The sequence below is a fragment of the Silurus aristotelis genome (genome assembly GCF_946808225.1).
Source record: "Silurus aristotelis genome assembly, chromosome: 19".
NCBI lineage: Eukaryota > Metazoa > Chordata > Actinopteri > Siluriformes > Siluridae > Silurus > Silurus aristotelis.
Genome location: NC_139592.1, coordinates 10,410,936 through 10,432,089, shown reverse-complemented (window position 1 = coordinate 10,432,089; position 21,154 = coordinate 10,410,936). Strand labels below are relative to the sequence as shown.

At 38.3% G+C, this 21,154-nt stretch overlaps 1 protein-coding gene across 6 annotated transcripts; it reads left to right on the top strand.

Moving 5' to 3' along the window:
* The first annotated feature begins 809 nt into the window (after positions 1-809).
* ccdc30 (coiled-coil domain containing 30) lies at positions 810-21,057 on the top strand. Of its 6 annotated transcripts, none has more exons than XR_014538137.1 (29): positions 826-1,419; positions 4,619-4,801; positions 5,991-6,111; positions 6,983-7,173; positions 7,286-7,375; positions 7,522-7,605; positions 8,398-8,551; positions 8,675-8,746; positions 8,826-8,941; positions 9,112-9,186; positions 9,325-9,398; positions 10,957-11,149; positions 11,260-11,334; positions 11,723-11,848; positions 12,533-12,670; positions 12,782-12,960; positions 14,009-14,219; positions 14,453-14,575; positions 14,680-14,850; positions 15,117-15,326; positions 15,405-15,562; positions 15,727-15,892; positions 16,122-16,243; positions 17,625-17,766; positions 17,850-17,986; positions 18,063-18,180; positions 18,268-18,326; positions 18,665-18,935; positions 19,396-21,057. XR_014538137.1 is itself a non-coding variant. In XM_083570617.1 (28 exons), the coding sequence occupies exons 1-28, from the start codon at positions 1,405-1,407 to the stop codon at positions 18,873-18,875; spliced, it is 3,714 nt and encodes a 1,237-aa protein (XP_083426743.1). In that variant the 5' UTR covers positions 826-1,404; the 3' UTR covers positions 18,876-21,057. The 6 variants fall into 6 exon arrangements, 2 of the variants coding, with proteins under 2 accessions (XP_083426744.1, XP_083426743.1); XR_014538139.1 differs by having other exon boundaries at positions 19,382-19,513; XR_014538136.1 differs by lacking the exon at positions 7,522-7,605 and having other exon boundaries at positions 810-1,419; positions 18,665-18,945.
* The last annotated feature ends 97 nt before the right edge of the window (positions 21,058-21,154 follow it).

Here is a 21,154-nt window from a genome sequence, read left to right as displayed (position 1 = left end):
GTGGCTGTAAAGCTTCAATGCTTCAAGAAGCTTTGTCTCTCTATTACTAGAACATCACCATCACTTTGTCTCACCTTTACTATAAGATCACCATCATTATAAGGTCATCACTTTGTCCCAAGATTACTATGAGAGTAGGGATGTGGATTGATCCCAGAGTATCAGTATTTCTGATATCTGTGTTGTACAGAGAGCTTTGGTTCTCACATTTAACTACACTATAGATCAGTACAGGGAGATTTTTTTTTAATACAAGTAGGATTAAAATATATCTAACATAAGTATAGGAACTTCGCTGTACATCCGTACATTGTACAAGCAAGTCAGCATTCCGCCACTCAGTCATATATATTGGGATGACTGCATTATCTGTACTTTTAATAGAATTTGTTTAAAAAAACAAAGCAGGAGTTCAGTTTAAAAAGAAGCAGGCTGAAAGGAAAAAGGTTGACTTTTTTTTGTTCCTTTATGAAAACTTAAAATAGGAAGGAAATGTAGTTAGTCTGAATAATAACGTTTTGAACTAAATGCAGCACAAAAGAAGTCAATTCATCTTATTTTATTGCGTACAAATAAATTATAGTTTTCAAAAATACTGATAATGGTACCGATATCGATGATACTGAAATTGAAGGTATCGGATCTATAGGAAAATAGATGGTATCGTCCATTAGAGGTTTGTTAGGACTGCATAGCAGTGACTTTGTCGCCATCTGCTGGACAGATGATTATTTTTTTTGTTTTTGGAAAACAAGTAATTCATCACTTCCCTCCCCTATTCTATGGTATGTTCCGTTACCAAGGTGCTTGGCCCAAGCTCCTTACAAAGATATGGAGCAGGCCACCGCGATCCTTCTGCACTGTTGACACTCAGTGCTAGCCGCATAACCTGATATTATGTATTTATTTTTTTTGTTTAAGTTGATTTCTGAAGATTTTGTAGGCTGTGACGAATAGTTATGAAGCCATGGGTAACTTTTTAGCTTGCTAATACGTTGTGTTAGGTTCGAAGTGTTCAGCTGTACCAAGTTTAGCTAGCTTTAGAGCTAGATACTGTTAGCAGTGACGACAAATAGCGGTGTTTGCACTGAAACAGGAACGTATATGTGCTTTATATCTGCATGATCAGGTTTATGCTGTAACACTAGACGTCTCGGAGGGCTTTGTGTTAATGTCTGTAAAAAAGCTGAGGACGATGAGCAACAGGTTTACGGTTGCACTAGTTATACAGTGTGTGCAGGAGCTGTAGCAGTTTGTGTGCCATATAGAGGATGATTTTCAGGAGAATGTCTGATCAGCTTGCTTGGGATATTAAATGTTGGACCCTTCATGCTGAGATGATGTTTCTCTCACTGCTCTGTGAGCTGATTTACTGGTGATGAGTGGCCTGGACTTCAGCTGGCCATGGAACAGAAACGGGTAGGAAATGTTTGCATGCTTTTTTTCTCTCTCATGTATGGATCAGTTCATTCCTGATTTCTTTAAGTGCTCCTGCAAACATCATGAGAGCTTGAGTTTCATAATCATCACAAACCTAAACACCTTTACAATAGGGTAGAGGTGCCCAAACTTTTTTTTTTTTATTTATTTTTTTTATTTATTTATTTTTGTGAAAGGCCAAAAATCAGACTTGATTTCATTATACCAAACTGCATTAAATTAAAATATGATTTGCATTGGTTCTTCACATTTATGATATCATAATAAAAACAAACAAACAAAATAAAACATTCATCTGTAACTTGCATAACTTAATCGTGGTTTATTTGTAAGGTTTTCTACTTTAGGGAAAACTAATAGTACAATAAAAATAGTCTATAGAAGTAAAAATATAGAGTCCAAAGCCTAATACAGCTATTCAAGCTCTAAGCAATACAGCCATATGCTTGTAATGTCAGTGATTTCTAATTAAAGGCAAGTTTTTCCATATTGGGCTTGAGTTTGCTTCCTGACAAACTCTACATATTATGTAGATGAGAATCCGATATCTCGGTTTACACAGTTTTTCAGACCGAATGTCTGCTCACAGAGGGAGGTATTGCTGAATATGTTGCTGCTTAAAAATAAAACACAAATTGTTGTATTACATTAGACGATCTGTGTCAGTGTCTGTTTTTTTGCCCCTTTTTTCTCTCTATACTTATATACGGTATAGTAGGTCACATCAAATGTCAATACTGACCAACTTTGTTGTTTATCTCTAGAATAGGACATCTAGGGGGAAAAAAAGCTTAGGAAACATTCTAGTTTCAGGTTTATAGTTCATTAAATGATTAAAAATGTTGAATACTCATTCAGTACTGGGCTTAGGTTTTCTATTTAATTGCTTTCAAGGACATGCAATCTATTAAACTGCAACTGTTTCGTTTTGGTTTTGCTGTACACTGAATACCTCAGAATATCAACTTTCATGACCTGTTGTTTACATCTGAATTTCTTTTTGAACCCTCCATTTTTCAAGTGATATTGGAACATGAGACTTGTTACTTCTTGCCCTGATGTGCCCTGTTAGATGGATTCTTTAAGCAATTGATAGTTTAAAATGTCTGGTTCAGGTGCTGTGCTTCACCTGTAAAAACCTGTAAAAACTATTATTTTATATTTTAAAAGAGATAAACCAACACAAAGAACAGAGAGCTGTCAGTGATAGAAAAACAAGCCATTTAAAAGTTATGAACAATAGGAGACATTTATCAGAGCCATTGCGAAGCGATTAGGCATTTCCTGTACTACAAAATGTCTTGGAAAAAGAAAGAAAGCTCTGTTGTTCCTACAACCAGACATTGAACAGATCTGGCCATAGAAACTAGGTTAGATGATGACAGAAACATTATGAGAACTGTGAATATAAATCTAAAAACAAAATACCACACCAACAACCTCTACAGGGCAGAAGTGAAGGTATCACAATCCACTGTTTGCTGTAATTTCTGTAGCAGTAGGAATCAGAAGCTCACATTGGAATTTGCAGAGAAAAAAAAAACAATAAGGCACAAAGATTAACCTCTAAAAAGTGATGGAAAATCCGTAGTGTGAATAAAGATAGGATCTGTTCATGATCTCACTGTTTAAATGTACGAGCAGGGTGGAGGCTTACTTATCTTTATTTAACAAGCTCACTTATCTTTATGGATGATATAACTCAATTCTGAAGTCTTCTGTCTGCCAGTTTGCAGAAAAAATGAAATGAAATGAAATAAAATGCAGAAAATGCTTCCAATCTAATTGGGAGAAACATACAGCAAAATAATGAAATAGTAATTTGCTGACTTGATTCTTGTATTTAGCGTTTGCTCCAATGCATCCGCCGTGGCATTGTTTCGATAAGCTTCTGCAGTGTCACAGCATTTATTCCTGTCCAGAGATGCAGCAATTTTTCACCAAGATCTTGTATTGATGATTGGAAAGTTGAATCGATGTGCAAAGTCTTCTCCAGCACATCCCAAAGATTCTCAATGTGGTTAAGTTCTGAACTCTGTGGTGGTCAATCCATGTGTGAAAATGAGATCTCATGCTCCCTGGACCGCTCTTTCACAATTTGAGCCTGATGAATCCTGGCATTGTGATCTTGGAATATGCTCGTGCCATCAGAGAAGAAAAAAATCCATTGATTGAATAACCTGGTCATTCGGGTAGTCAGCTGACCTCATTCTTTGGGCACATAACGTTGCTGAAACCAGACCTGGCCAACTGCAGCAACCCCAGATCATAGCACTGCCCCCACAGGCTTGTACGGTAGGCACTAGGCATGATGGGTGCATCAGGGACTCATCAGACCACATGACCTTCTTCCATTGCTCTAGAGTCCAATCTTTATGCTCCCTAGAAAATTGAAGCCTTTTTTTTTTCTGATTTGCCTCACTGATAAGTGGTTTTCTTAAGGCTACACAGCTGTTTAGTCTAAGTCCTCTGAGTTTCCTTCACATTGTGCCTGTGGAAATACTGTTTCCAATTTTTGTTGCATTCAAGAATATCTTGCTAGCTCAGATTGATTGAGAACATGCCACATGCCTTTTTGTGATGAACCTGACAGTCTCCATCACCATCTGTCACTGACAGGCATAGAGTGGGGGTAAAAAAAAAATCCTTAACAGTTAAACATTTTTTCATTATTTATCCACCCGGGTTGGTGTTCAGGGTGGGACCTGAATGCGTTTGATAGACAAGTGGGCAATTTCTTGATTTACTGTAAAGAAATACATCGACATATTAAATCAGGTCATTTCATGGCAGCTTTAAATTCAGCATATTGGTGTACAGATGCTCTGATAGCGGACTCCTAAAACATTGACATTGGATCCATGTTGGATCACACTTAATTTATTTTGTCCTGATCCACTGTATATTATGCATGAAAGCATTGATGATATTGCGATATTATGGTTAAGGCTTGTGTGCGATTTGACACCAGATGCTTGTGGCACAATTGACAAGAGGGTGTATTGGATCTCCGACCTCTAAACTTCATCATAATACAGCTTAGCTGCTTTGCACAATGCAATGTGTAGATTGTCTTTATCTTGGTGTATAGACTAACCCAGGTCTTGGGTACAATTTCAGTTCTTATGAACGATGGCTTGTTGGTGTGTGAACAAGCATCTTTCGATTTCTCGTCAAGGTTAAAACCGAGCTGAAGGAGCTCTGCATGCGCTTGGAGCAGGACGGCATCCCGCCTGAGGCCTCGGCAGACGAGCGTCAGTGCCACTTGTGGCGTCTGCTCCGGAGCAGCGAGGGCAGTCTAGCCTCAGCCGCACAGGACCTACAGGCTCTCCGTGAACAGCAGGCCAACGAGATAAAAGAGGTGAGTGTCCAGATGGCAGGCTCAGGAGCCACTGTAATGCATAGCTAATGATCAGTTAATGATCCCCTCCTACAGCAACGTTTTATCATGATTATATGGGCTTGGCTCTTAACAAAGTGAGATGATCATGATTTTACAGTGTTTCTAACTGATACTATAAGTTATATGGCTTTTATTTTAGTTGACAGACAATAGTTGAATATTTGAATATTCTATTAAGAGTTTTAATGTTAGAAAAATGTATTAAACAACAATAATAAAAGATATTACATTTAAATAATCTTTTGTGGGACAACATGCAATTCAGTCCAAATTTAACCTACTCAATGATCTTGTTTAAACTTTGACCTTATTTTCATCAAGCTGAAATGCTTGCCTTAATTATAGATGATTATCAAATTACATTCTAATGACCAGTTTTTAATAAAAAATTTTTTCGTTCCCTTCTCCATTTTCTCCCTCTACAGAGTTGTGATGCGAATTCTGTCTCCGTCACATTAATTAGCTTTTGTGGTAAATGTATTTTATAACATCTCTAGAAATAATTGTAAATTCAACAAATCACTACAAAAGTGCATCCCTACATTAACTTTATTGTGTCTGCTATTTAGGTATGTCATCCTGAAGATTCATTTCCATTGATCTCTCACTTAGACAATATACATAGATGCATTTACTTGTTACATTTCAATACAGTGAAATTATTTCTTTGCATATCCCAACATATTGGGAAGATCAATGCACAGGGTCAGCCAGTATACAGCAGAGAGAGTTAAAGGCAGTGGCAACAGTGGCATCTTGGCGTTGCCAGGGCTTAAACCCCTGATCCCCCAGTAACCCAGAGCCTCAGCTACTGAGCTACAAGTTCCCACATATAGTACATTGTCATCAGCTTGACCTTCACTTTCACGCTGCTTCTGTCACACAGTTCAGAGCGTCGAACTGTTAAACAATGAACAGCTCATATGTTAAAAAGAGATCTCCATGGAAACATTTTGATTAAATTACACAACAAGAGAGAGTATTGAAGAAAATACTGTCATTGAGTTAAATATATGAATGTTTGTTGCAACCATAGTGTTGTTTATAATACATTGTTTTGCATTCACAATTTTCTGCTTTGCACAGAGAATAAACAGATCATCACCAAAGGTTGAGCAATGTAAAACAGGGTGTTTGTGTCATATAGGTGGAGAGTTATGTGGAGCATATTCGAAACATGCTGGAGGAGCGCGAGTGTGTGACAGCTGAGTATGAACGGGACAATGAACAGCTCCGGGCTGAGCTCGAGCAGATAAAGCACCAGCAAGGCAAGTCTTTTAAAATGTTGTGTCTACAAGTTTTTACTCAATCCAATTATTTTTGAGCGGCTGCTATTAATTAAGTTTGATATGACTTGTTTAACTTTAATATAATCATTTTCATAATGGAACAAACGAGTTTGGGGCTGAAGTTCATTTTACAGCAACTTAAGCGGTGAGTGGAAAAAAGTGACATCCTCATTTTAGTGTGCATCAATGCATTAAACCCAACATGGAAGCAGTTCTTGGATTAACCTTGTTTCTTTGTCTGAGGGGATTAAAAAAAAATTATTATTATTATTGTTATATTACTTTATATGATTTTAAAAATGTTAATCAACGCACTGAAGTGTCAGTCATTCACTTGCTTACAAAACAAGTGATTTTTATACATTCATTGTTTTTTAAAGAACATATTTAAAATGTTACTTGCATAGTTTGAGGGGAAAAAAAGAGAAAAAAGTATTTTTTCTGTTGGTTGCCAGTTTTGGGCACAAATCACCAGGTTATACAAATTAAAACCCTGGACTTGCCAATGTAAAAATCACAGTTCTTATTATCTGGGGCTAAAATTTCCAGTACATTGTGGACATTATTCAAGCCAATTCTATAGACTTGTACTTGCTGCAAATACAAAGGCTTTCAATACTTATTTAATTTTATGGCTCCTTTTTTGTCTGGTTCTTCTTAAGGTGTTTTAGTCATGAAAAGCCACTTTGTGACCGTATAATAGATTGTAAAAAGCTCTATACAAGTAAACTGAGTTGAGTCTCTAGACTTCAAAGTTGTTCTACCCTCAGACTGTTTAGAAAAGGTAAACATTACTGTCATTACATTGCACAAGCTTTCAAAAAAAAAAATGCTTGTGGATGTTTTGCAGAGTGCCAATATAAAGAGGTGATGGAGATGCTTGAGCAGGAAGGCTTGGCGGAAATCAGTAACAGCAGCTCCAGTGAGCAGGTCGCTTACTTGCTGGTTGAAAGAGTCACATTGCTAGAGAGGCTGGAAGCTGCAGAGAGGAAGTTTGATACTCAGACCCTCACAGGCAACCTTAGAGAGGTCCACCTACAGGTACCAGAAACAAACAGAGAGCGTCACACATTTTGACCTAAAGTTTAGAATATAATTTAGAATGAACTCTGGTTGAATTGGTCATTTGCCTGGTGTCTTTAATGGGAATTAGGAGGAACTGGACCACATCCGGCACACCCTGGAGGAGGAGCTCAGGCAGCAAAAGGAAATGATGCAGATCACGAAAGAGAGTATGACCAAGGTGAGGCCACTTCAATCTCAGTTCATGCTCCATGCCTGGCTGTTCTCTATTTGAAACCTTCATTTGAACAGATGCTCTTTTTTTGTCAGTAAGTCTGAAAAATGCGCAAGCCTTTATGAATCTACATCTTGAATTTTATTTCCAAGGAAAAAGAATCTGCAGCTCAGAGTCCATGGAGGAAGCTTTTTGGTGTGCACAAGGCAACAAAAATGGCACAGAGCCTCCCTCTTGTATGTTGCCATGACTGCTGTATTTGCTCTTGCCTGAAACTTTAATTATGAGGAGGAATGTGTATTCTCTCAGCTATGCGGATCTTGCTCAGCTGACACCCCTAAATAAACGGAATGTATGCAGCTTTTGGCATGTCTTTCCATGTCTAACCGCTAGAACTTAGTTTTTAAGAATATTTTGTCTCTTTATTGGTTCTTATTGGCTGTGTTTATATGCTTAAGATCCTTTTGGGAACCGTAATTACAGATCTGGAATGTGCTTACATGAACCTAAACACAGCCTACATTTTTGTAAAACTCTGACTTTCTATCCATAATACATTTAGAACCAAATTAGCATGCATGTAAATATGACACTAGAATCTACATCACCATGTCAACCTGTGAGTTCTGTCAGAATTGTATAAGCATTGTGCTTATTCTCAAAAGGTATTCAGTTTATGAAAGCTATTAGAACCATTGTGGCGATTATTCCTCTATTTAATGGGCTAGTGTATAGATTCTATTTGTTTTGTTGGATAGTAATTGTAGTTCAAGTGAAGTAGGCACATGATTGTTTTTATTCCATTTGGGCAACTACATATGTTATTAACATGAGATTAGGCTGCATGTAAACAGATATAGCTGGTGTATGAGCCCGAAGTGGCTGTTTTCAGCTCTGCTCACACTAAAGCATGGTCCCCATTGAACTTCACTCAGACTCCTCAGTGTGTCAGATGCATGGTGAGCTGCATGGATGCTGACCTGACTCCTAACAACCACAGAGGTGTAAATGCCATTTATTTCCTTTAGACCCACAGTGTGGAATTTGAGAAGCAGCTCACTGAGAGGAAGAAGCTTGAGAGGGATCTCGAAGAAGCATCCTGCAGACTCGGTATGGCTCATCAGGAGATTCGGCACCTAACCGACGAGCTAGATCTGGCTCGGAAAACCCAGGAAGCTTGTGGTGAGTGCATCACGAAGAGGCACAAGTTTTGAATTGTCCTCTTTACCATACTTGTGCTTATTCATTATTTATACAGTTTATTATAATTGTAAATGTGTAAATGATGCACTGGGTTTATGTTAGGTCCTGACCTGCAGACAACTGGAGAGGAAGTGGCACGGCTAAAACAGGAAGTAGAACAGTTAAAGCAGTGTGGTAAGAGCTGTTTAAAAGTTTGAATACTTTTGATGCTGTAAGCAAATATCATTGCTTTTAAAACATAATTCTTTGGCAGATATGGTGGAGCTACAGAAGGCAAAGGATCACAATGAGAGACTTGATACAGAGATTCGTGCACTGAGAGACAGGGTACGCTCTTTGGACTCTGAGAGGAAGACTCTTTTGAAAATGGTATGTTATATTTCTTTATAGAATTGTGAGTGCTACCTTTCTGAGGTTGAATAGATTTTTTTCTTTCCTATAACATCTTATGTAGAATATGATATAGACTAATAAGTTGCATTAATGGGTTTTGAAACATTTAGGGATGGTTTTACTTCTTCACTGTCTTGTCTCTACAGATTGAGAATTTTAAAATACATCCCAACTGTGAAGCCAAACCTGCAATGGATCATGGATCTCCTCGATCTGTACAGGTGAATTACTGTAACAAGTGCTTCCATTTTTTACTTTTCTTAATTCAGTGCTTGCCAAAATATTATTATTATTATTATTATTATTATTATTATTACATTTGAACAAAGCTAGCCTACAAACCAAATAATGTGTTTTAGGTTGATGGAAATGCTGATCATTCAGAACAGTCAGGTCCACCGATAAATAATGAAAAGGATCAACTCCATAAAAGGTAATAATAGTCATATTTTGGTAGATAGAAACGGGCAGTTAAAATCTTTTTGAGCTGTTTACTTGTGTTGATTGCAGTTCCATAGCAAACACCAATAATCAATTTGCTTCCTCCTACCCTGTCTGTTGAAAGAATGTAAGAATAGAAGAATAACTTTTATTTGTCACATAACCATTACAGCACAGTGAAATTTGATCTTCGCATATCCCAGCTTGCTCAGAATCTGGGGTCAGAGCGCAGGGTCGGCCATGAAATGGCACCCCTGGAGCATAGAGGGTTAAGGGCCTTGCTCAAGGGCCCAGGAGTGGCAGATTGGCAATACCGGGACTTGAACCCCCCGACCTTTCTATCAGTAACCCAGAGCCTTAACCACTGAGCCACCACTCTGTATACTTCATTATAGGGCCTTTCGGTTTTACCCTTTCAGTTTTACGTGCGGAACATGCTTAAAATAATGTTCCCTCACAAATATATTAAGTGGTTGACTGCAAGTTTGTTTAGTCTCCACCTCGCACTTTGGGCGCTTTGTCACCGTGGCTTCTTGATCTGTACCGGAAATATGATTTATACTGCGCATGTGCGAAATCGATTACTTTCTGTCATCACCAATCTTTTTTTTTACGATAGTCTAGTGATTATGGATTCTTCTGCATTTAATCTATAGCTTCAATAATTTCTCATAAGAGGAAAATTCCTGACAAATTCTGCATATCGAGGGAGTGAGTGAATGAAGGAAGCATGGAAGGAATGAATTGATAAATGTAATGGATAAATTAATAACCATCTTGTGTATTTCTTAAATGCAGACATTTGTTAAAGTACCCTGAAATAAGTAGAAAATTTCTTTAGAAAATTGTATATATTAAATGTGTATTAAATGTAAAAACACGACACACTCTTATATACACGTCTGTATTACTCAAATGGGGTCTAACAAATGTAAACTATTTAATTACAAATTTAATTTATTTAAACAATTAATTTGTGCCAATTTAATACTAACAAATTGTATTGTATTAACTTGATTTATTCTATTTTGATTTGATATATATTTAAATTAAACCAAGCAGGCATTTATTTAAAAAAAAAATAATTTTAATGTTGATGTTCAAAGATGTTAATAATAATGAATAATGAATAAAAACAATGTTAAAAAAAAAACGACAAGCATTTTTATGTTTTACAATACTTCCCCTAACTGTACCGAAATTGAAACGAACCATGACTTAAAAACTGAGGTACGTTCTGAACCGTAAATTTTGTGTACGGTTACACCAATACTTCGTTACTTTATAAGGAAAATTGCAGAGCTCTGTTCCAGCTATTTCCAGGCCAAAAGAATGTAAACTTGCATGATCAACAGCATGGCACTAGGTAATCAGTTATGCTCTGGAAAAACTTATTAAATACTTAATAAAGCTTATGAGTTTTAGTTGACTGATTGCTGTATAAAACTGCTGTATAAGGAAATTGTTTGTGGAATTCCATCACACTTATTTTCTGATCGTACTTTTCTGTACGTAGCTTTGCGGATGTATTTGTCTGTGTTTGTGAGTAGGTGTCGAAGAGAGTCGGAGGACAAAGATTGCCGTCTTCGTGAGCTGGAGAGGAGGTTGCAGAAGCTGCAGCAAGAATATGAGGAGCTGGTGGAGAGAAATGAAGAGCTAGAAGCACTGCTGGGGGAGGCACAGAACAACGCGAAAGAGGAGCGAGAGTCTCACGAGTGTGAGGTGGACAGCTTGCAGAGAAAGGTCAGCGCAAAGAAAGTGCTGGGAGAACACTTTACAATTAACTCATTTAATTACAATTATAATTCTCGTTTCACTTTGGGAGAAAGTGAAAATGAAATTTGTCTTTGCAGATTAAAAACATAGAGGCAGAGTTAAATGTGAAGAGACCTGTGGAGAAGTGCGATCAGACTAAAGAGATCTCTGAGGTAGCTGCACTCCGTTTTATTGTTTGTAGATAATGGACACTACATGATCGGGTAAAACTATGGAGGTTCAGATTATGACTTGAGGAAGACATGATTATGACGTGACTTTGTAGCTTGCTAATGTTTTGTCACAAGCAGAAATAGAGTAAATGAAAAATGTGGAGAGTAAAAAATGGAGAGATTGTCGATTGAACCATCTTTCCATTACTAAGCCTACTCCCTTCTGTTGTGCTCATAATAAACTCAGTGTTGGATTTTACATATCAGATATCCATTTTCTTTTTGCTAGTTACCAGACAATACAGATTGAAAATGTCAAGTGGTCACTTTGCATTTGTTAAGACATCGTATTTATGTGAATGATTATGTAACTTGTTTGAATCCAAAGCTACAAGGTGGTGTTCAAGAGAGGCTGACATTTCTTGAGAATCGGCTTGCTGAGGAGAAGGACTGGAGAAAACGCTTAGAAGTGGATTTAACAGTCGCCCAGTCTGCTCTAAAAAAAGAAAAACAAGTAATGAAACAGGCAACATTTATATTGTATTGAAATTGTTTAAACGCATTTATTACTGGTAAAAGCCTTAAAGTAAATAAGTAGAAAATTCATATGTACGTGTGATATATATATATATATATATATATATATATATATATATATATATATATATATATATATATATATATATATATATAATGCATGCTATATGCACTATATACCATATTTGTAGGGTAAGTACAATTCCCACAGATACCACAGTTACATTTTACAGTAACATGTTTTGTATTATATTGAATTGAGAAGGCAATGGAAAAACCCTTAACTCAATACTCACTTTTGTTGAATTTCATCAATATGTAAAGAAAAAAATGTGAGGATGTGCTGTTGTTGTTTTTTAAAAAACATGGTTGATTTGTTTTATTTTTCTTATGCTGCAGCAGGTTGCCAATAATTGTTTCTTAATTAAAGAATGTTATTTTGTCTTTTTATAGTTTATAGTTATATTCGCTTCTATTAAAAAAAAAAGTTTTTAATAAACAGCTCATTTCTATCCATTTTTTCAATGGTGTGTGTTGAAATTGCCTGTGAGACTCACACCTAGTGTACAATACAGTTCTAATAGAATTTTGGAAAAAAATGCTTGTTTTATTTTAAAGAGTACACTGATTTATATACAGAATATGGACTTCTTGTCCTCAGGCACTGCAGAGAGAGCACGAGGAGCTGAAGAAATTGCGCATTGAGGTGCAGAGCTTACAGGCTGAGTGCCAGCAAGGGAAATCCCTCAACGCAAGCCTCACACAGATAAAGGGAGAAAAGGGAATTTTAGAAGAAAAGGTGATGTCAGTATGTTGACTAATAACTGACTTGCCATTAAATATCAGCCTGTTTACAGAAAATCATAAACAGATAACATGAAGTGGTTATTAATTGCACGTGATGTTTTAGGTGGCCCAGTTGGAGCGCGCTCGGTCACGGCTGCAGGACGATCTGGCACAGCACATAGAGGGCAGCAAAGTGCAGGAAGACCTGCGAGACAGCAGGGAGCAGGTGAAACATCTTAATGCTCTAGTTGAACAGCTGCGATCAGAGCTGTGTAAACTGGAGAAAGAAAATGGCACACTGAGGTAAGGAGCGCTATAAGTTAGAAAGTGTTGCACATTATACATCCGTGTGCAACTGAGGAATTGCAAATGTGCATATGGTGCAAATGTAGCAAGTGTAGTGCTCTAATTGAGTCCTCTTGTGTGTGTGTGTGTGTGGTTTCTGTCAGGTTTTTGAGTGCAAACTATGTTTTATGGTTTAGAGACAGTGGTATTGAGTAAAAGACAGGAGATGGAGCTGGAGGTAGCAGAGCTGAAGATGTTGAGGTTTTCATTGGGAGTGACAAGGATGGACAGGATTAGAAATGAGTTTAATAGAGGGACAGCGCATGTAGGACGTTTTGGAGACAAGGTGAGGGAGGCGAGATTGAGATGGTTTGGACATGTGAAAAGAATGCACATGAGGTATATCGGTAAGAGAATGCTGAGGATGGAGCCACCAGGAAGGAGAAAAAGATGAAGGCCAAGGAGGAGGTTTATGGATGTGTGTGAGGTAAGACATGCAGGTGGTTGGGGTGAAAGAGGCAGATGTAGAGGACAGGGGGGTATGGAGGAGGATGATCCGCTGTGGCGACCCCTAATGTGAGAAGCCGAAAGAATAAGAAAAAACTTAAATATGTACTGGATTTTTGCCAAATTCTTTCCACAAATATAGGCTAATAGCTTCAAATGAGGAATGCTTTCGCCCGAGCACCTCCGCATAACCGGGCCTATTAATAATAAAAAATTAGTAATTTATGTTAAATACAAAACCTTTGACATGGAGTAAATAAATATAGTAGAAAGACAGAAAGTGAAAATTACCCCTCAAAAAAGTCTTCCCAAGTGACTGTTTATTACATGCACCCGGATCCCCCCAGACCCCCCCCCCCCTCAATTCGAGCACTGCGCAAATGTGCATATGGCTCTTCATTAATAACTGCTTTATCTAGTGTGTGGAAATAATTATAATTAAGTGGCTAAATGTCTGTCACTTCAAGTGAAGCAAGACATTTATAAAATAATAGATCTTTTTAATTTTAACTATGCAGTAAAAGTACTTCAGCGGTGGATGTGTTGTGCTGTGTGTTAGGAATGAGATGGTAGAGAATCGCAGGCAGGTGATGACGCTGCAGGCTGAACTGAGTATCAGAGCCCAGGAGAGGCTGCAAGCCGAGGGCCAGGCCGAGCGCCTTGGTCTGGAACTGCAGCTCAAAAAAGAACAGCTTCACGCTGTCAGGCAGGAGAGAACACATGACCCTAATCCCAAATCTTCTACAGGAAACGATGACGAGCTCAGCCAGGCAAGTCTCTTAATTCACTAACTGAGCCGAGAATGCCGCTTTGGCTTGCATGTGTGAAGTAAACTTTAGCACAGTATGTCAATTACAGCAGATATTATGGGTAGATTTGTGTATGTAAGATTTAAATCAATGGTTGTTTAATTTGTGAAAGGTTATATGGGATTAAGTGCTTTTTTTTGGAAGCTTGCACAGAAAGAAAGCCTTAAGCCAGTGCTTGTGTTTTGCTTCTACAGGTGATCTGTGTGAAGTCAGAAATGAGTAAGCTGCAAACCACCCTGGAGCACGAGCGAGTTTTGGCTAGTCAGCACCAGCTGGCACTGCAGGCTCAGATCAGTGAAACTCAGGCCCGGGTCAAGGTCCTTACACAGCTACAATCATATTACCTAGGCACTAGAAACATGCATATTATGGTACTTTCATATGAATTCTGTTTCAATTCTAGTTCTGAATCTATTCCCAGGCTCAGGACTCTGTCCTGCAGCAGAAAGCCGAGGAGCACAAGCAGCTTAAGCAGGACCTGCAGAGGACCCAGCACCTCTTTACATCTGCTGAACGAGAGCTGCGTTATGAGAGGGAGAAAAATCTTGACCTTAAGAGACATAATGCACTTTTGGACCAAGAGAAGTTAAAGGTACTTCTAATAGGAATTCATGGTGAATATATGGTTAAGTCTGATTGCTTATTTAAAAGATAATCCATGTTAATTATTGAACTACTATTAGCCATATCAGATGCTGAGTGGTAAAATTCACTCATCAAGATCATTAGGAAATTGTTTATTTGAGCACAAAACAATATTCATTTTTGCACCCCTAAATCTTTATGATGGCAGTTCGATCATTCTGCTGTACCTCTTTTGTGCTGTGCTAAGCTGAATAACAACTCTGTGGTGTTTAGCTGTGTGCCGAGCTGAAGCAGGCTCAGGCCAAACTGGCACAGCTGGAAACCAATGCAGCAGCACAGGCAACAGAGCTGGAGCGGCTGCAGCAGAGAGCAAGGGATCTGGACCTGGAACTGGCCAGGAACAGCCAAAACCGACAGAGCAGCAGTAGCCTCCGGGAGGAGCTCAGTGCTGAGAGAGCACGTGTTATTGTTGCAGACAAGAAGGTTAGTGCTGAGCTTTAAAAAAGCTGCTTATTGCTCACATTATATAAATATGTACTTAATGCTGTTCTTGTTTCGAAGGTGCTGGAGCTTCAGCAGCAATTGAAAAACGCTCTGCATCAGCTGCGTCTGGAGGAGGCCAGAGCAGGAGAGACCAGCAAGTTAGAAAGAGACACCAGAGACATGTCTGATAACTTGTCTGCCCTTCGAGCAAAACTGCAGGAAGAAAAGCTCCAAAGGTGAGCTCACCACCAGACATACCATAACTTAGAGGCACACAATTCAACTTCATATGAAAAAAATGTGTTGCGTTAAAAATCCCAACAACTTAATATGTGAATAAGTGCCAAAACACTAGTGTTCACAACATGCTTTTGACTTATCCCTGTTGTTGTGATGATAGGAAGTTAGTGGAGCAGAGGGAAGAAGAGCTGCAACAGCAGGTGCGCTCTCTGCGGATGAAAGAGGCTACCCTCGGTCGCACTAACTCTGAGCTCTCCCACCGCACCCAGCAGATAGAGACAAAGCTGGCGGTGCTTGAGAACGAGCTGAGCTCTGCCAAGGAGCAGGTTTGGTTATTTATTTATATATTTATTCATCAGAAGCGTGATTGTTATTTAAGGCTTTTTAGGGGTCCCGTCTACCACTGTGGTGTCGCGGAGATGAGTGTTAATGAGGCAGACCTAATGGGCTGACAGCTAGTTGAAGCTGGCTGCTGTAAATCTCTGCATGGTGTGATCTGTGATGCGAGTTATTTTAGTCACAGTTTTTCATGCTGTTGTCTGTTTCCTCCTGCAGCAGAGCCTCAGTCAGAAGAGTTGCCATAACCTGGAGGAGCAACTCATGTCCACCCAGCAGGAGTCAGAAAGGCTGCAGGAGGAACTGCAGAATATTCTTCAGCAGCTTGATACCAACATCAGGTAGGGACCATAAACAAATATCATGTATGCATGTACATTACAAGGCCAAATGTTTATGGACACTCATGTCCCTCATGTCCATATTTATTTTTTTCCCCCGGACATCCCATTCATGATTTTGCTGGAATTTGCTGTTATAATGACCTCCACTATTCTAGAACAGTTTTAAACTAGATTTTGGCGTATTGCTATTTGGGTTTACCGTAATTTCTGGACTATTAAGGGCACCCAAATATAAGCCGCACCCACTGAATTTTACAAAGATTTTTATTTTGAACATAAATAAGCCGCACCTGTCTATAAGTCGCACATTGAAACTAATGAACTTTACACAGGCTTTAACGAAAGACAGTGTCTGTTACACGGCGTGTATCTAAACAGTAGCCTACCAAGAAATTCATTGTTCACTGTCTTCCTCCTTCCTTTCACAACTATTCTCTCGGGAGTTTATCTTTTGGCATCGTCGTGCGTTAAAAAATCATCATCGGTGAAGCTTTTCTCCCGATGCCGTGCAGCTCAGAACACAGGTGAAGTGTGTATTTTCATGCCCGGTTGTTTTCAGCGTAACGAATGATTCACTTTTCCTGTAGACAGTCCGAGTGAGCGGCAGGTCAAACGTCGGAGGAACCTTATCCATATTTATGATGTGGTGCGACCCGATTCAGTGGGAGCGCATCTGATTTAATATAAGAGTTGTTTCATCTGAACCCGTTCGGCAATTTCATTGGTCTAATGTTATGGGGCTCAATGTTTTGGCTTGAAGTTTGTGAAACCCGGGAAAAATCCATAAATTAGCCGCTTCGTTGTTTAAGCCGCGGGGTTCAAAGCGTGGGGAAAAAAGTAGCTGCTTATAGTCCGGAAAATACGGTAGCCACAAGATCATTAGTGATGTGAGGCCAAGGTGTTAAGTAGGGTCCAGGTCAAAGCTCTGCCCATTCAAGTTCTTCCACAGAAATCCTGGCAGACTATATCCTCATGGACCTTGCTTTGTGCACAGGTGTAAATATCATGCTGGTTTCTGTACCTTAGAAAAAATGAAAGGAAAACTGTAATGCTACAGCATGTAAAGAACTCCTGTACAACTGTGTGGCAAGAGTCTGCGGAAAATGTGTCTGCAAAAGTGTCTGCAAAAGGTGTCTGCAAAAGTTTTTGGCCAAATTGTGTCCATTTGATAAAATCATATAAAATGAGTAAATCATTTCTGACATTATATCTATCTTTTTGTCATAAAGAAAACTTTTAGTGAATTTCACAGTTTTTTTTGTTTTGTTTTTATGTTGTATTTATTTAATACTAATAATTTTGATTTCACAAGGTTTTTAATCGTTGCTGCAGTAGAAAGTTGTGTTTTAAATTGTCCCCTTTTTTTTTTTCTTTTTAGGCGATACAATGAAAAACATTCTGTACATAAATCCAAGCTACGCAGGGCGAAGCAGATGTTCATGAAGGCGACCACTCAGCGAGACTTGAAGATCCAGATGCTAGAGAATGATCTAGCACTTGCACTGAGTCTGTCGGAGAAAGTGAGAAGAGTGTCTTTCTCATATTCCGAAATTCAAAAATATGCAAAGTGCAATATTTTGTCCTTTTGTTCCATTTTGGAAAGGAAAAGCATTGGATTAGGACCGTGACTGAGGAGAATGAACAGCTCCTGCTGGAGAGACGAGAGTTGCTGAGGAGAATGAACGAGGCTGAGGAGATGGGCAACAACGGAATGCGCACCGCTACAGACACTAAGCAGAGGTATACATTTTTTTCAGTTCATTAAGATCATTGTTTAAGGATTCCTGATAAAGATCTGCTCATCTCTCTTTCATAGGGTGAAGTTCTTGGAGTTGGAGAATAAGCAGCTTCAGGACAAAACCCTGATGCTGGCAAACCAAATCGGAGTTTTAGAACGTGCACTGAGAAATCTTCAGTCAGTATGTAATGCGGAGGTAAAGCTTAATTAATGTTGCCTGTGTATAAATGTCCTTAAAATAGTTGGAATGGATTCATATTAATATTTAATATATATTTGACAGGAGGTTAAAAGGTTCTTTCCCTCTGGTTCCTTTCCTGATGGCCTCTTCCTGACATCAAGGTATGCCTTTATTTATAAAAACAAATTTCACATATATAGGAAAATGATAGATGTCACATTAGCTGCTGTTTCCAGATGTGCATTGTAACTGGACAATTTTCATTTTAAGGCATTGCAAATCTTTGTTGTATATGAGGCTTACATCTAAATGCTGTATAGTTTGGCAATTATTTTTAAAGAAAAAAGTGTGGGGGGAAAAACAGTGAAAAATATGCATTCCAATATCATTATGCTGTTGATGAATCTGTCTAATGCTTTATGAGGTGTCAATCATATAGTTTTAGTAATCATATAGTTTTTGTCTTACAAAAATTCTGCCATCTTATGTTGATAAAAAGTCCAAAGCTGGGGCTCGGCGACTCGTGGGGATTATTGGATGCCATCTGCAGGGTTAAAGTGGGCGAGCACGTCAAAAGCCTGGAAACGTCTGTCTCATTGGCCACCTCTCAACCATCGGAGATTGGCTACCTGAACGTGAGCTCCTCCATGGCCCCGAATGTCATCCAGAATCAGGAGGAGAAACACAGCATCTCCAGCGAAGATGCCTAAAGAATCTGCACCTCATCACCAAGATTGCCAACTATGTTCAGATTTTATAAGCAGTCTGTAGTGTCAATGGGTAAGAAGTTGCCTGATCAAAGATTTTGTAGACATTAACTCGAGACGTAACAGGACTAGACTAAACAGATACGTTTTGGCTTCCATGCCCTGTGTTTTAATTTTGTTAGAATTGTGGTACAAATTCACTGTGAAATCTGAAGTGCAAGTCCTGTTATTTTGCATCAGATTTCTAGGTGATTCACTTTTTTTTCACAAATGCTTCCTCACACCCAAAAAGGAGGGCTAATGTTTATGAATAGTAAATATATTATAATGAATATACATAAAGTAAACAACTTCACTGTGACTTAAGCAATCATTATCATTTTTAGAACTTTTTAGTTTTTTAAATAATGTATTAGATTTACCTTTTATTTTACTCAGGGTCATTACCACTCAGCTTTTATTGCCTTTGCCACTCGTATCATGTAGAGGTCTTTAATCCAGTTTTTGAGGACTTGTATTCCAGATGGCCATAAAGCTGAGTCATGTGGTCAGAGTTCCACAGCGACACACCTGACCCTCCTGTTCTCAGCGCTGTGAAATGTCAAAGGAAACTGATTAGGATTCTCCAGAACCTGAGCAGGAATTCTTAAGCTTCGAGATCCAATAAATCCAGGTACCTGCTTCCTGACTTCGAGCGTCAAAGACTTTCCCATGCTGGATTGATGTGTAATGTGTGACAAAATGTAAAAGCAATATACTTTATATGATATCAAGGCCAAAGCACAAATTATAGCCTTATAAAAGCTGGGGGGAAAAGATAGGAAACATTTTGTTTTATTTTGTGCAGCTGTAATATGCCGTGTGTGTGTGTGTGTGTGTGTGTGTGTGTGTGTGTGTGTGTGTGTGTGTTTATTTTACTGTGTTTATAATATGATAATCCATAAAGGAGACATTTTATGATGGGTATTAAAAATAAGAGGGATTTAGCTTAAGCACTTTTAATGTCAAAGGAAGAATTGTGAATATGTTTACAATCAGAAAACGGGTGATTGGCAACAGGGTCTAAAGCAGAATGGCAAGTTTAAAACAGCTCATGTGTCAAATCTCAGCATTTTAGGAACATTGGATAACTGAGATCTACACTGTAAAATAAATCATAGTTAAGATTTCCCTCCCTTTTTTTAATACACAATATATAGATAAAGGTTTGTGGACCTGATTATAAGATTCTAATAAGATTCTTTTTGAACATCCAATTCCACATTTAGTCCGCATTTTCTGCTATAATAACCTCCACTCTTCTAGCAAGATGTTCCACTAGATTTTGGAGTGTATTTAGGGAGATTTGTGCTCATTCAGCCACAAGGGTGTTAGTCAAGTCAGGTACTGATGTAGGGTGAGGAGGCCTGGGGGTGCAGTCAGTGTTTCCAAATGATCCCAGACGTGTTCTATTGGGTTGATGTAAGAGCTCTATATCAGGCCACGCAAGATCTTCCTCTCGTACCATGCAAAGCACGTTTTCATGGAACCTGCTTTGTGCACAGGGGCATTGTTATAATGGAAAACCGAATGTGACTACACAATTCCGGTGTTTTAATACATTTGTTCATACAGTATATATAAATATGTCTATTCTCCATAACTGTCTGATGATGGTATTCTGATCTTGTACTTAACTTGCTCTTATCCAAAAATGTACAAGTATTCTCCATATCCGTGGTCCTGTTTGATCGTGACACATGAAAATACACACTGCTAAAAAGGGGAAAGACTTTTACTAATCAGATTTGATTATATTTGTCAGTTATCACTTTTCTTTACCACACTTTGGAAACTAAGGGTACTTAATGTTAAATTGACTAGATTATTAGTCAACACGGTACTCTAACAATTATTTCACCGTCTGAGGTATTGCACTACAGTATATGTTATCATCTCCAGTTTTATTTAAAGCGCCTTACAGTGTTTGTACATACAGAATGAGGTACAGGGGTATTGATTTTCTTTTCTTTTTTTATTGTGTGATGTAGTATTATTACATGATCACCTGCAGAAAAAAAAAAATCACTATCCTGCATGTTTTGACAATGAATGCTCATGGCATTTTTTTTTTTTATATACCACTGTGAAACAATTGAGCACAAAAATGTGTATTTTCTTATTAAACAGTGATTATATTTTTTCAGCGTTGTAGTCATTTGATTTTTAAGAGAACAGCATATTCATATCAAAAGCATATCCTATAAACAAACATTATGAATCAACTTAAAAAAAAAAAAATC

What these genes read in the sequence shown, in the direction of transcription:
- ccdc30 (XM_083570617.1), top strand. An exon ending in AGACTAAAGAGATCTCTGAG is followed by an intron (nt 11,335 to 11,722) that starts GTAGCTGCACTC and finishes TTGAATCCAAAG; the next exon opens with CTACAAGGTGGTGTTCAAGA. An exon ending in AAACTCAGGCCCGGGTCAAG is followed by an intron (nt 14,576 to 14,679) that starts GTCCTTACACAG and finishes ATCTATTCCCAG; the next exon opens with GCTCAGGACTCTGTCCTGCA.